The sequence below is a fragment of the Bidens hawaiensis genome, unplaced genomic scaffold, assembly GCF_021521415.1.
Source record: "Bidens hawaiensis isolate Kalapana, Puna unplaced genomic scaffold, B.hawaiensis_p1.1 tig00054086_1, whole genome shotgun sequence".
NCBI classification, from domain to species: Eukaryota; Viridiplantae; Streptophyta; class Magnoliopsida; order Asterales; family Asteraceae; genus Bidens; species Bidens hawaiensis.
Window position 1 is genome coordinate 2,458 of NW_027499747.1, and position 13,044 is coordinate 15,501.

At 36.0% G+C, this 13,044-nt stretch overlaps 2 protein-coding genes across 2 annotated transcripts; one reads left to right on the top strand and one right to left on the bottom strand.

The window, feature by feature from the left end:
* Positions 1 to 919: 919 nt before the first annotated feature.
* Positions 920 to 1,685, top strand: LOC143600435 (uncharacterized). Its single transcript, XM_077078130.1, has one exon. It carries the CDS (start codon positions 920 to 922, stop codon positions 1,661 to 1,663), a length of 744 nt encoding a protein of 247 aa, XP_076934245.1. The 3' UTR covers positions 1,664 to 1,685.
* A 5,090-nt stretch (positions 1,686 to 6,775) lies between these two features.
* On the bottom strand, positions 6,776 to 12,083 carry LOC143600429 (uncharacterized). The gene is made up of 12 exons (XM_077078125.1): positions 11,754 to 12,083; positions 10,270 to 10,334; positions 10,090 to 10,162; positions 9,973 to 9,991; positions 8,573 to 8,692; positions 8,399 to 8,468; positions 8,148 to 8,191; positions 8,016 to 8,057; positions 7,827 to 7,886; positions 7,630 to 7,697; positions 7,311 to 7,368; positions 6,776 to 7,008 (listed from the first exon to the last, which is right to left on the bottom strand). Exons 1-12 carry the CDS (start codon positions 12,017 to 12,019, stop codon positions 6,919 to 6,921), a joined length of 975 nt encoding a protein of 324 aa, XP_076934240.1. The 5' UTR covers positions 12,020 to 12,083; the 3' UTR covers positions 6,776 to 6,918.
* Between the last annotated feature and the right edge of the window lie 961 nt (positions 12,084 to 13,044).

The window sequence follows — 13,044 nt, forward strand, 5'->3', positions numbered from 1 at the left end:
TAAATTTTATACAATTTAATCAAAGTACTTGAAAAGAACCCTCCAACTAATCACCTAAAAATATTTCAAATTTCAAAGTGTTTCTAAACGGTTGTTTGCTATTTTATTTTATAATTAAGACATAGACATGTTAGGTGGGCACGATCCTCCTCACCCTAGATGGCTTGTATTGGCGCATATTTTTGCATGCCATTTAAGATTATCGCTTCCTTATACGTGACGAACAACTATTTGACACTACACAAAATTTCGTCAATTCTTTGACACAATATAATATTTCACCCCTAATTATTTTAGCACAACAATATATTCCACTTAAACTATGACTATAAGTTATTTTATTGATTTTACTCTTGTTTCCTCTAACTCATTTTATTACTAACATTATCGATTTAAATAAAAAAAAATAGTCAGTAATGTCGATTTCTGACAATAACTATCCAAACTCATGTGGTATAATTATAAACCACTATTAATGAAATATACTTATATCATCTAACACTATTGCTGTTAATAAATAAAAAACTTATGTTGTTTCGGCAGTTCATAAATCGTATCTCATTAAAAATTGAAAACTTAGATTTATCTTAAACTTAAACCCGACTTAAGTATTCATGAAAGTCAAGTCAACTAACTTGAGTGTAATCAACCCTAATTTAAATTATCTTAATTAGTAAATTACCAACAGAGTCAATAAAACATAATCATAAACCATAAACCACCTATTATTATTTGGTAACAAAATAGTTAAAAAGATAAAATGATAAATACCTTTTCAATGACTTGTTCTTTACGCAATAACACTTGTACACAGGGAAACGTTAAAAGTGTCAACCCCCCTTTATATTTTCTCCTCATCCTTCATCTCTTCATTTTATCAAATCTTACAAATCAGTTACAACAAACTAACAGAAAAACAATGAACTCCGGCGACTGCTCCGGTGACCGGAACAAAGCTCCGGCCGACGACGATATCCCGTACTGCTCCGAATTCGTTCCACCGGATTCCTTCTGGCTGTCAAAAGACTCCGAATTCGACTGGTTTGACCGTAACGCTTTCTTAGAACGCAAGCAATCAACCAAAGGAACCGGAAGTTACTCCAGATCTAATTCGCAGAAGTTTACGGTGAATTTGAAGTCTAAACCGGCGATTATCGGCTTACCGAAGACGCAACGGAACACTCACGTCGATTCGAATCGGCGCCAGTGTAAGCCGCCGGCGACTGTACGGATGTTTCCTAAACGGTCAGGCTCTAGCGGACGTACGACGGTGACGGAGCCGTCGTCGCCGAAGGTGTCGTGTATCGGACGAGTGAGATCCAAACGGTGCCCTAACCGCCGGAAAAAGTCCGTACAGTCGAATCAACCGGCAATTAAGCAAGAGAAAACCGGTAAAGTGCAGAAAACCGGTTTAATTTCACGTATAACGTCGTTATTCCGGTCTGGAGATAACCGCAGGAGAAAAGTCAACAAATCTGAAAAAGTCAACGAGCAGTTGGAAAACTCGTACTCGAGGAAGAATACGGTGAATCCGGTGAACAGTGAACCGGCGTCGCCGCCGGATCCGCCGGTTTTAGGAGGTATGAACCGGTTTGCTTCTGGTCGCCGGTCCGTGACGTGGACTGATGATATTGATATTACCGGCCGCCGGTCGACTGATTGAATGGTGAATGACGTGGTAGAGATGTGACCGTGACCCTTGACTAAAGTGTAAGCTGACGTGGATAGTAGAAAATTAGTTTTGTACTTTTTTATTTTGGTAATTTTTGAATTTTTGGGATATAACCTTTTCTTCCGGAGCAAGATTAGCAAATTTATATAAAAGGTTTTTTAAACGCCCTGCTTGAATTTTTTTAAACGCCCTGCTTGAGGTGCGTGCATATTATGTATATACGTGTAAACCCTCGGGTGGGCAAAAGTGAAACTGCACTAATTTTGACGTTATTTTACTAATCTCGTGAAAATAACGTTAAAAGTGGCGGAAGGTTAATCAGGCATCATGTGGTGGCGTTGATAGCCGAAAGACGAGGGTACATGCACAAATCAGCCGGTATCCCGATGATTGAGTGCTATGTGCTTTATGTCCAAGGCTTGATGCAAAACTACTATCGAGCCGGGGGTCTCACCGGAAGCAGCCTCTCTATCCCTATGGGGTAGAGGTAAGGCTGTCTACATCTTACCCTCCTCAGACCCTAACATAGCTTTGCTATTGGTGGGATATACTGAGTACGATGATGATGATATAAAAGGTTTTTTAAATATATTTTTTATAATTATAAAAAATTATATAAATATATATTGATGTTTTTAGTTGTTTTTTTCATGGTTTATATAATATTTTGTAAATTTTACCCCGGAGAAATGGCTTAGTCTCAAAAAAATGATGTTTGATTGTTTGCTATTTTCTTTTTTGGTTGTGTTTGTAAATTATTATAAACAATACAGTATAAAGTTTGAGAGTTTGATATTCCAATATGCTTTTCTTAATTGTTATTTGAAAGTTTATTGTAACTATTAACTAATGAGATTAGATATTTTGATAATACCGTGGGTGTAAACTAGCCTAGGCCTAAGCTTGACTAGACTTGAACTCGACTTGTTTCAAGTTCTATTTTTTAAAAACTCGAGCTCGCCTCATTATTAGTTTTTCAAGCTTAAGATAAGCTCGAGATCAACTCGTTTTATTATTTATTAATTATGTGTGTGTAATTATTTATCCATATGTTTTTTAATTATAAATTGTTATATAACATACTACGTATATTATTTTATTAATTTCTTCATAAGTATATGTATATATTTTAATTAAAGCTTTCGTTAAAATAATGTATATAATTATGATTATTTATCCATATGGTTTTTGGTTGTAAATTTCTATATACTAATACATATATACTTTTTTATTTTTTTAACAGCTAATAATTTCCACTGCTTTTTTTCTTTTGCAAGGCTTGAACCATAGTATTTGCTAGGTAAAACCAACACCTTTATCACCACACCATAAGGGGTAGGGCCTAATGTATATTATTTACTAATTTTCATCATAAATGTGCGTGATAAATAAAAATTATATAAATACTCGGACTCGTTTAGGCTCTGGAGCCGGCTTTCGTGCTCAGGCTTGTTTGTCAAACAAGCTTATATTTAAGCTCAATCACTTTTAAGCTTGATTCGGTTCAAGAATTTTACGAGCTGATCTCGAGTAGCTCACGAGCAGCTTGGCTTGTTTACACTTTACATCCCATAGATAAACACACAAATGTGTTTTATAGTTATAAAAAAATATTTGATATTAAAAATTACTAGTTTTAAATTTGATCTTGTTTCGAGTCCAGAATCTTGCTAACATGCGTTCAAATAAATTAGAAAATTTTAATAAACTAACAAAACTTGTATTATAATGTTTTAAAAATAAAAAATAAGTTTATATCTAAAGCTGGCAATGCGTATGCAAGATTATGGAATATGGAATTAGCTTACTTTAAAAATAAGCTATGGGTTAGGTTTAGTGCGTGTGTGATATTTTATTTTAATTAAATATTTTTAGAATATTAAGAAAAGAAAAGTCCGATCCTTTGAAGAATGAGGCTGCCAAACATATCCACCATTAATTGCCACGTTAAACACGTCTTGACAGCTAATAATCAAAATTAAATCACAAAGATTATTTAAAAAAAGTTAATAAAAAGTAAAGGTCACTAATTATTTTTAAAATCCGGTATTTAATTTCCTGTAAAGTGAAAATTACTAATCATTTTAATTAAAACTCACATTATCAAAGTAGACGTATTAAAACTAAGTGGTTCTCACGCAAGTTATGTGATCAAGTCGGCTATAGAAAGATATACGTTTAGCTATATACATACAGATAGTTAAAGATTATAGACTTCCAAGGATAACTATGGTGATCAAGGCGTTTATGGGAAAAGAATGCGTAAAGATACACGTTTAATTATTAGGAGATAGTTGAAAACTATAGACGGTTTGTTATAAACTATGGTGATTATGTCATTTATGAAAAAGATATGTGAAGAGGTAGGTCCCAGCAGAGCCCAGTTGGACCCGCAGGACTCACCTTGAAGAGAGACGTCTGCGCAGAAACCAACTGGATCCTCAGGACCCACCATGCTCAGAGACGTGACGTCCTTACGCGCAGTACGCAAGCTGTTCCCGCAGGAAATGCCTCCCAATGGCGAAGTACTCCGCCTGTTCCCGCAGCTGCGGATACAAGCCATCAGGGAAGGCCACCCGCGCAGCAAGGCTACACGCACAAGGCACTTAGCTCTCAAAATAATTCAGTAGTCACCTGAAGGAATGAGCAAAGCCGGGAACAATCCCGCACAAAGGCGGGAGGGGGAATACTCCCGCCCAAATGAGCCAGTCCGTACGATACTGGAGGATCTTTTGTACTGTACCTGACGAGGTATGGGCAAAAGATCTGACCAGAGATACGACAGCTCATTGACAACAGTATGGCGAGCAGCATGCTCTTGTACTGTATGTCACTATTAGCCGCTGCCTACTCACCAACTCCTGTCATACCACGTGCATAGTCTGCAGTTGGTGGAAAAGGAATAGTACACAGCAGGCCTGGTCACTGTCAGCCGCTGCCTACCCACCAACTACCAGCATGGCACGTGCGTAGGCCACAGTTGGTAGAACAGGAATACTATTCAGCCGGCTATACCCTCTTGGAAACCTACCTTCGGCTATAAATACCCCAAATGGTATGATCATCTCATCTTATCTTGTATCTTATATCTTATACCTGATATCTGCTCTAGCAATCTCTTAAGATACACTTATATTCAAGAGCAATCTAGTCTGATTCTCACGCCGGAGGGTGGTCACAAGGAGGTACCCCCCCCTTCTCAGTGACGAGCTCACGGTGTCTGTTTTGCAGGTTATCAGAAGAACCATCTTTGCTGGACCTAACCCCTCGTGGGAAACATCTATTTAACCCCCAGATTATCCGTAATCTGCCCGGGGTCGATTAGTGTTTCTTCAATATGTCAAATATCTAACATATCAATGTGATAGTTAAAGGTATGTGCTATGTTCCTTAAGACTCGTCCATGTTCTTAATATAGGAAGAATTATTATGTGGGGATACTGGATACATGATAAAGTCATGGTAAGGTTGGTGCATCATCAATTCCCTCTAATGAGTAGTGACTACAACGCTTCACCTTGTGAGAGCTTTTATGGCTATGCGGTGTCCTGATTATGATATTGTCGTGTGACTTACTTTAACATTTGGATGTTGAAAGTTGAGTGGATATTAGGGGTGTTGTCACTCATGATTTAACTTTAGTATTCCAGGATTACATACTAATGCAATGCCATGTGATTGGTTGAAGGCATGTGATATTTGCCTTAGAGAGTTGTCCATGTTCTTAAGATAGGAAGGCTTATTAGGCTGGGATACATGATAAACTCATGGTAAGGACGGTGCATCACCCGTTCATTCTAACGAGTATTGAATATGAAGCTTCATCCCCACGTGTGACTTACTTTCGTTCATTGAATCTGGACACTTAGATGTTGAAAGTTAACGAGGATCTTAGAGGCAATTTCGCTCATGATTTGACTCAAATATTCAAGGATCACATAATGTTGTAATGCTACGTGGCTGATTATACATCATAAGGCATGGCTTTAGACTGAGACGACATCTATGTTGCATGTGAGACATCTTATTAGAGATGTGCATTATAATCTTAATATACAAATGGGTGAATGACTCTCTTGATTAGTGGCTTTGTCGGGGATGCACACATCACTCGTTAGACGCTCATGTCATAGGGTTTTTTTTATACACAAACCTCATTGGCTAACACAACCAAATTGTCAAGTTCCTTAGATATAACAACCCCCAACATATTTACCAACATTCTTATTAGAAAAACTATATTGACCAAATTCTCAAGCCAATCACCTTAAAAGTTAAAAACACAAACACGTATCACCTACCATTCTTATCCACTCATTTTCCAAACATGAAACAAAGCACACTTAGATAGAATTTCATTTTCTCAAACCTCATGCCAAACACACTCTTTGAACTTCATTGAAAGTGAGGTTCATTTATTTCTTCAAGAATATTCAAATAGCAATATACTTTATTACAGTGTACCTACTTTGGTAAAAAAGAATGATGTAGTTCCACAATCTTGACTCATTTTTTCTCTATGGAAAAATCCTAATTTGTGGCTTTATATATAAAGCACCATTGACTATTTGTTTGCCTTTTTTGGTGGGTTTGGGGAGAAGAGTCTCTTAAATTTGGTCTACTCTAGTTCATAATTTTTTTAGACTTTTCATTATTTCAATCTACTTTTTAATATCCGTCAATAAGATATACTATTTTCAGGGTTATCAATAAACGTCTCTTACACTTACCTCATTTAGATCCCCTATAGCGGACTAGTGGGACGTTTTGGAGGGGAAAACGCACCAAAAACGCCAGGAACAACCACCCCCCCAAAAAAAAAAAAAGAAAAGAAAACTTTTTGGGGGCGTTTTAAGTCCCAAAATGTAACATTTTGGACTGTTAAATCAGTGTAGAAGTCGATCACAACCTGTCTAGATAAAATGTATTACATGGATCATGTTTACACGATTTTAAGTGTTTTCAAGTCCTGATTAATGTATTTAGCACAAATAAACGCATGGATCGCGTTTAGATTAATCAATTCAACGAATCCAATGTGATTTCCACCTGTCAAACTATGGAATTGAGATCCATCCTTGTATGCTAATCAAACATAGGATCCTCAGTTTTCAATGTGAGTACATATTTCTATTGCAATACATCTTTATAACATAGTATTCTCTAACGTCTATAAAATGAATATACATAAAAAGGGACCAAGAATAACTTTAATAAAAGCATTAGAATCACTTTTAGTTTTCTTCTCAAAGAGCGTATGTGGCTCTTAAATAATCGATTATTTCAGCACTTTCGAACATTTTCACCCCTGTGTTTGGATCCTCTATATAAGGCACCTGCCATTAAATTCAACTAATGTTTAATATTTGACGGGTCAAAAGGCAAAATTATAAGAGATTAGCTTAAAAGGAAACACGTTGAACTCGTCAAAAAGTTTCTAAGTGCTTTGCTCCATATTTGACTATTCGACATACCTCGTTTCTGAAAAAGTAAAAGTTTTGGGAAACGGGTCAAACAGACCCGACCCGTTTAAAACCATACACAAGTTACCCGTTTTGATCCGTTTCCTGACCCGTGTGACCACTCACTTCTCAATAAAAACCGAATCTTGAAATTTAAACTTAAAAGGAAAGAGAACCTGAAAGTGTCCAATCTTCTCATATAATTCCTGTCGTTTTGGGCTGCCACGAGCGCAACTGAAAGAAAGAAAGTTATATTATAACTACTGATTCATTGACATTTATTACCCATAAATATCATTATATATGATATGATGTGTTTGTCGATGCAACATAAGAAGAAAAGCATTTTCATCAAGTAAAAAAAACTACACTTTGTAACTAATATCCACATCAGCATCAAATATTAGACAATAATCTTGAAAACAATGTGGAAACAATTAAATGTATCACAAAAACACACAACTATCAGATAGTCTTAAAAGTACAAGACTTTACCTGTGAAGTATATGTGGAAGCTCCAATTCTACAAGTACTTCACGCACAAGTTTGCAAAAAGGCGATGCCTAAAAATAATAAACGCGGTATCAGATTAAAGAAGCTGTTGCTAATTATAAAATAAACGTCTTGTACACTAAATCAATTCCATTCAAAAAGTTCTGTATAGCATTTCAGATTTAAGGCAACCATGTTACCTCATACGCCCATACTTCAAGAGGTTGTGGTGGCATTTTCGCCTTTGTATATATGCTCCCCTGCAAAAATATGAGACTGTTGAATGCATATTTGATGACATCATTATTTTAAAAATGAATGTGACATGTGAATGTTAATATTTAGAAAAGGGTATTATTTGATATTTTAAAAAGTTTCAAAAAACATACCTTTCCCGCACGACCAATCATGGCAAAACCTGCTGTCAAAGTCTGTAAAAAAAATAGTTAAAAAGATGTCAGAAAAAACTATGATTTAATATGAAAGATTAAATGCTGGATATTATATTTATAAATACTTACTGTCAGCAGGCCAAGTTTTAAAGCTAATGGCACATTTCCATCTCCTGAAGAAAGAAATTAACTAAAATTAATATTTAATGGCAGAAACATGAAATTTATCAACACTTGTTTTGTTAATACATAAAACAACCTAAATCATTTTATTCAAACAATTAGACTAACATTGGGATACTATAGTTTTGTATTCATGTTCCATACACTAATTAATTACAATAAAACTTGGAAGTGTTTTGTGCCAAAAGAATGCTAACCATATTTCTGAACAAGATATTTTATAATGTCATCTGATTCATACATTGCAGCTCCTGTATTTGGATCTACCTGAAGCAAAAAGAAAAATAATCAGTATTTATTTGCACATTTATTCGCTTTATAAAACCTAATATTTATGGCCAACTTATCAGGTTGGTATTTAAGTAGCTTACCATGTAAGGAAACATCTGTTTTCCACCCATTTGACCAACTTTGGGACGAAAATTAGGGCCGTTTCTCGGGCAAGGATAATATAACACATCAAGATCCAACACTGCAACAATTTCCCTCACCTGTAAATCAATAAAACGAAAGATTTACTGCGATGCGTTAACTTAGGTGCTGTTTGTTTTTCAGAGGTAAAATGTCAGAAGACTGCGAAACCACATCTGCCAACATCTGTAGCAGAAGAGGTGGACCAAAACTCTGCAGTCTGCAACAAGAAGACTGTTTGTTTTTTAACATCTGCAGACTTCTAAAATAAGCTGAAATTTAAATAAACTGAAATATAAATAAAAAATAGGTAAACACAAAAAACAGTAGTTATCCATCAGTAAATTAGTTTCAGTTTAGGATTCTAAAAACAAATTCCATTTCAGCTTTGCAATTAACAACTGACAACCAATATAAAAAGCTTATAACAAGCATTCACCTAATTCTACTATGGATGTACTTAGCAAAACGATCCAAATCCCTGCGGAAGAGAACAAATTAAGCCCTAGGTTACTAATAAACACCAAAACAAAAACAACTACTCCATATCTTGTATAAATTTATAAACTATTATGTTTAATTTCTAAAATCTCTATCTTAATTCGGAAACAGGAGTATGACATAATAAAAGCGCCATAAATACGAATCGAACGGTGTAATTAGTAATTAATAATTAATTACCAGCTGACGGCATTGGTAAGTGCAAAGCATCTGATTGGAGTGTTGATGAGAAGGTTCAGGCTCCGGCAGGTCCTCGAAGATGAGCAGACGGCCATCGGAGTTAGGGCTGTCGGTGGCTTCAGGCCGTCGTTTCTTCGGTAAAGGTGTTCTCACAATCATGATTATGAACCCTAGATTCGAATGTGAATGTGTGATTAACAGATTAACAGATCCCGGAGCAGCGGCGGCAGCGTGGTGAATGGAGCGGCGGTGTGGAGGAAGCCGGATGGGGCGTGGATGAAGCCGGCGTGGCGTGTGGAGGAAGCCGGCGGTGTGGAGGAAGCCGGCGTGGCGTGTGGAGCTCCCGGATGGGGCAGTGGAGAGGAGTTTAGGGTTAGGAGGAGATGATGATCGATGAAATAAAATGGTAGAAGAGGTTAGAAGTAATAATCCCAACACTTCTGGGAGAAGAGGGCGCGCAGACGTTTTTAATGAAACGTCTTCGAAAAAACAAACACACTGCAGAGCCCAACGTCTGCGCGCCCTCTTCTCAGTGCAGACAAAAGAGGTGGAGAAGTGCTTCTAAGGAAAAACAAACAGCACCTTAATTACATTTCCCACTATTTTAAGTTTTTAACAATACTAGTTTTTAACAAGTCGGTATCATTTATTAAAAAAACTCCAAGAAGGTGGATCATACCTTGCGACAGAACGGGCAGCTGAAGTTTCCACATGTTCCATGAAAATGCAACAATTAGTAAGAATCAAAACTTAAGATGAATGAGAAAACATAATAAGTAACAAAATCCATCATTACCCTTCAAACTCATATATTTCGATAGGTTTCGCAGGTCTGGGGCCTAGATTTGAGCTCTCTTTAGCTACAAAGCCTGCAAGCATAACATACCTTGTATATTAATATTAGTGATTATAATAATATCTAAACATAAGATATTATATTAAAAAAAATCTTTTAATTATATAGTGATATTATTACCTGCAACTCCAAGACCATATTGGCCAGAGGGGATCTCATTCTTGGAAACTAAAGAAACAGAGTACCTAATTGATCACATATAATAACTTTTAAGCTTTTAGTAACAATTATATCATCAACAGATATGAAAGTGTTCAGCTTTATGTGTTATGAATCTAAACAGCTTCTTAATAGGTTATTATTGTTAGATTCAAATTTTAGAAATCAAATAAATTCTACTTGAATCATTAATATTTTCATATTGAAAATTAGTTAGGGGGGTGGCATGAAACCGATCCAAAACCGAAAAAGACAAACTAAAACAAAAGCCTACGGTTTGGTTAAGGGTTGAGATCCGTACCGTACTGGTAATGAATTTATGGAAAAGTGGGTCCCGAATACCGCACCGCATATATCGGTTGTTCAAAAATTTGGCACTTTATGGTATTAGTACCATACTGGTAACAAATTTCTGGAAAAGTGGATAACGAATTTATCGGTTGTTACAAAATTTTGGCACTTTATGGTATTGGTACCATACCAGTAACAAATTTTTGGAAAAGTGGATAACGAATATATCGACTGTTAACAAAATTTGGCACTTTATGGTATTGGTACAGTACCGGTAACAGATTTCTGGAAAGGTGGATAACGAATATATAAGTTGTTACAAAAATTTGGCACTTTATGAGTTTATGGTATTGGTACCGTACCGGTAACAGATTTCTGGAAGAGTGGATAACAAATATATCAGTTGTTACAAAAATTTGGCATTTTATGGTATTGGTACCGTACTGGTAACAAATTTATGGAAAAGTGGATAACGAATACATCAGTGGTTAAAAAAATTTGGCATTTTATGGTATTGGTACCATACCGCCAGTACAGAAGATAATGATACTGAATTTCTGGAAAAGAGGATGCCTAAAACCGTACCTAATATGTCGGGTCGGTAAGGTAAGGTACTCGGTACCAAAGTTCATCCCTACTTTGGCTTTATGTTTCGGTAAAAACATAACTTACGGTTCGGTTTTGGTTTCGTATGCAACTGAAACTGAAATAATCAAACCAAACCAAACCAAACCAAATTTATAGATTTTCTTTTCATTTCAACTAAATTTCAAGAATTTAATAAATATTTAACACAAATACCTTAGCCTAAATTTATAATGATGTCAAAATAATATATATCCAAATTCATTATTAAATATTACTTGACAATTTTTTTCAACCCAAAATTTCCAAAGGCAAAACAAAAGAACAAATAAAAAACGAAACCGAACGATTTACAAAAACTCAAAAAACCTAAGTTTCGGTTTTCAAAAACGGACCCAAACTAAACAGCTGAAACCGAACAGTTAAAAAAAATCAAAAACCGACCCAAACCGAACGGTGCAGACCGTTAAAATTACTAGAACAACGTACCCAGAAACCGAAATGTTTTAAAATATTAACCGACCCAAACCGAACCGTGCGCACCCCTAAAATTAATAATAACAACATACCCAGAAACAAAGACACCAATCCCCAATCGAAACAACAGATTCAAACTAGCAGTAACAAGGTCCACAATCTTATCCGCTCTAGGAGTAAACAGCTTCGGCTCCGGCGGCTTAAAGTTAGCCGGAGGTGTAATCGCAGAAACCCCTAATTTTGGCTCAACTTCTGTCGATGATTTTATAACACAAACCCTCGATAATTTTGCTTTCTTGTGACGGAAAATGGGTTTAGAAGCTGACGGTAATGGTTTGAAGTTAAGAACGCCGGCCATGGTTATCCGGCGAGTGATTGGGGTTGTGCACTCCAACTGTTCGACGATATGCCGCAATGAGAAATTAAAATTAAATTATCAGTTTTTAGGATTTTGATTTAAGTTTATTGTAGACCACATAAAAGGTGCAATTTGATGGGACCATGATTTGTTTGTTGTAACATATAATCTCTTCTACTTATATTTACATACGTTTACGGTTCGATTTGGTTATTAGATTAAGCTAAAATTGAAGTTATCGGTGAATCAATTTTATTAGCTAATCCTTTTTCGGTTTATTCGATGAGTTCGTTGGTTTTCAGTTCGGTTAATAACCAATAATAGCTTGGGCTAAAAGTTTTGTTTAGAATCCCTAAATACCTTATAACCCTGTCAAACAATATAACACTTGTTAGAAAGGTGAAGACCTTTAAACCGTTTGAGATATCCGGGATATCTTATTCAAGATGTTGGATGTTTTATTATTAATTATGTGAATAAAGGTACAAAAATGTATTGGATTACATCGAAACAGAAGGCAAGCGGGCAACAAGCTGCGCCGCCACCCCTTTAATTTGAAGTCTCTAGGATCTTATCTAAGATCCTTAGAATTTGAAGTCTCTAGGACTTCGAGGTTCTCCTTTGTTGCTGGAGTCAATATATGAACGTTGGGTATCTTGATATCATCTGGTATCTTGAGAGCTGATGCCAAGTTTGCTAAGGCATCTGCTTCAGTGTTCTCTTCTCTTGGTACCTGCACTATGTCAAATGTCTCGAAATACATAGCTAATTGCTTAACTATTTCTAAATATTTCACTAAGTTTTCTGCATTTGCTGCATAAGAGCCATTGAAATGGTTAGCTAATAACAAAGAATCAATGTAAACTTGAAGATACCTGACCTTCATATCCTTAGCTAATTGCAAACCAGCTATTAAGGCCTCATATTCAGCCTCATTATTAGTAGCCTGAAATTCATAAGATATAGATAGAGGTATAATGTCCCCATGTGGCGATTTTAGCAGGATACCTAGACCTGCTCCTCTT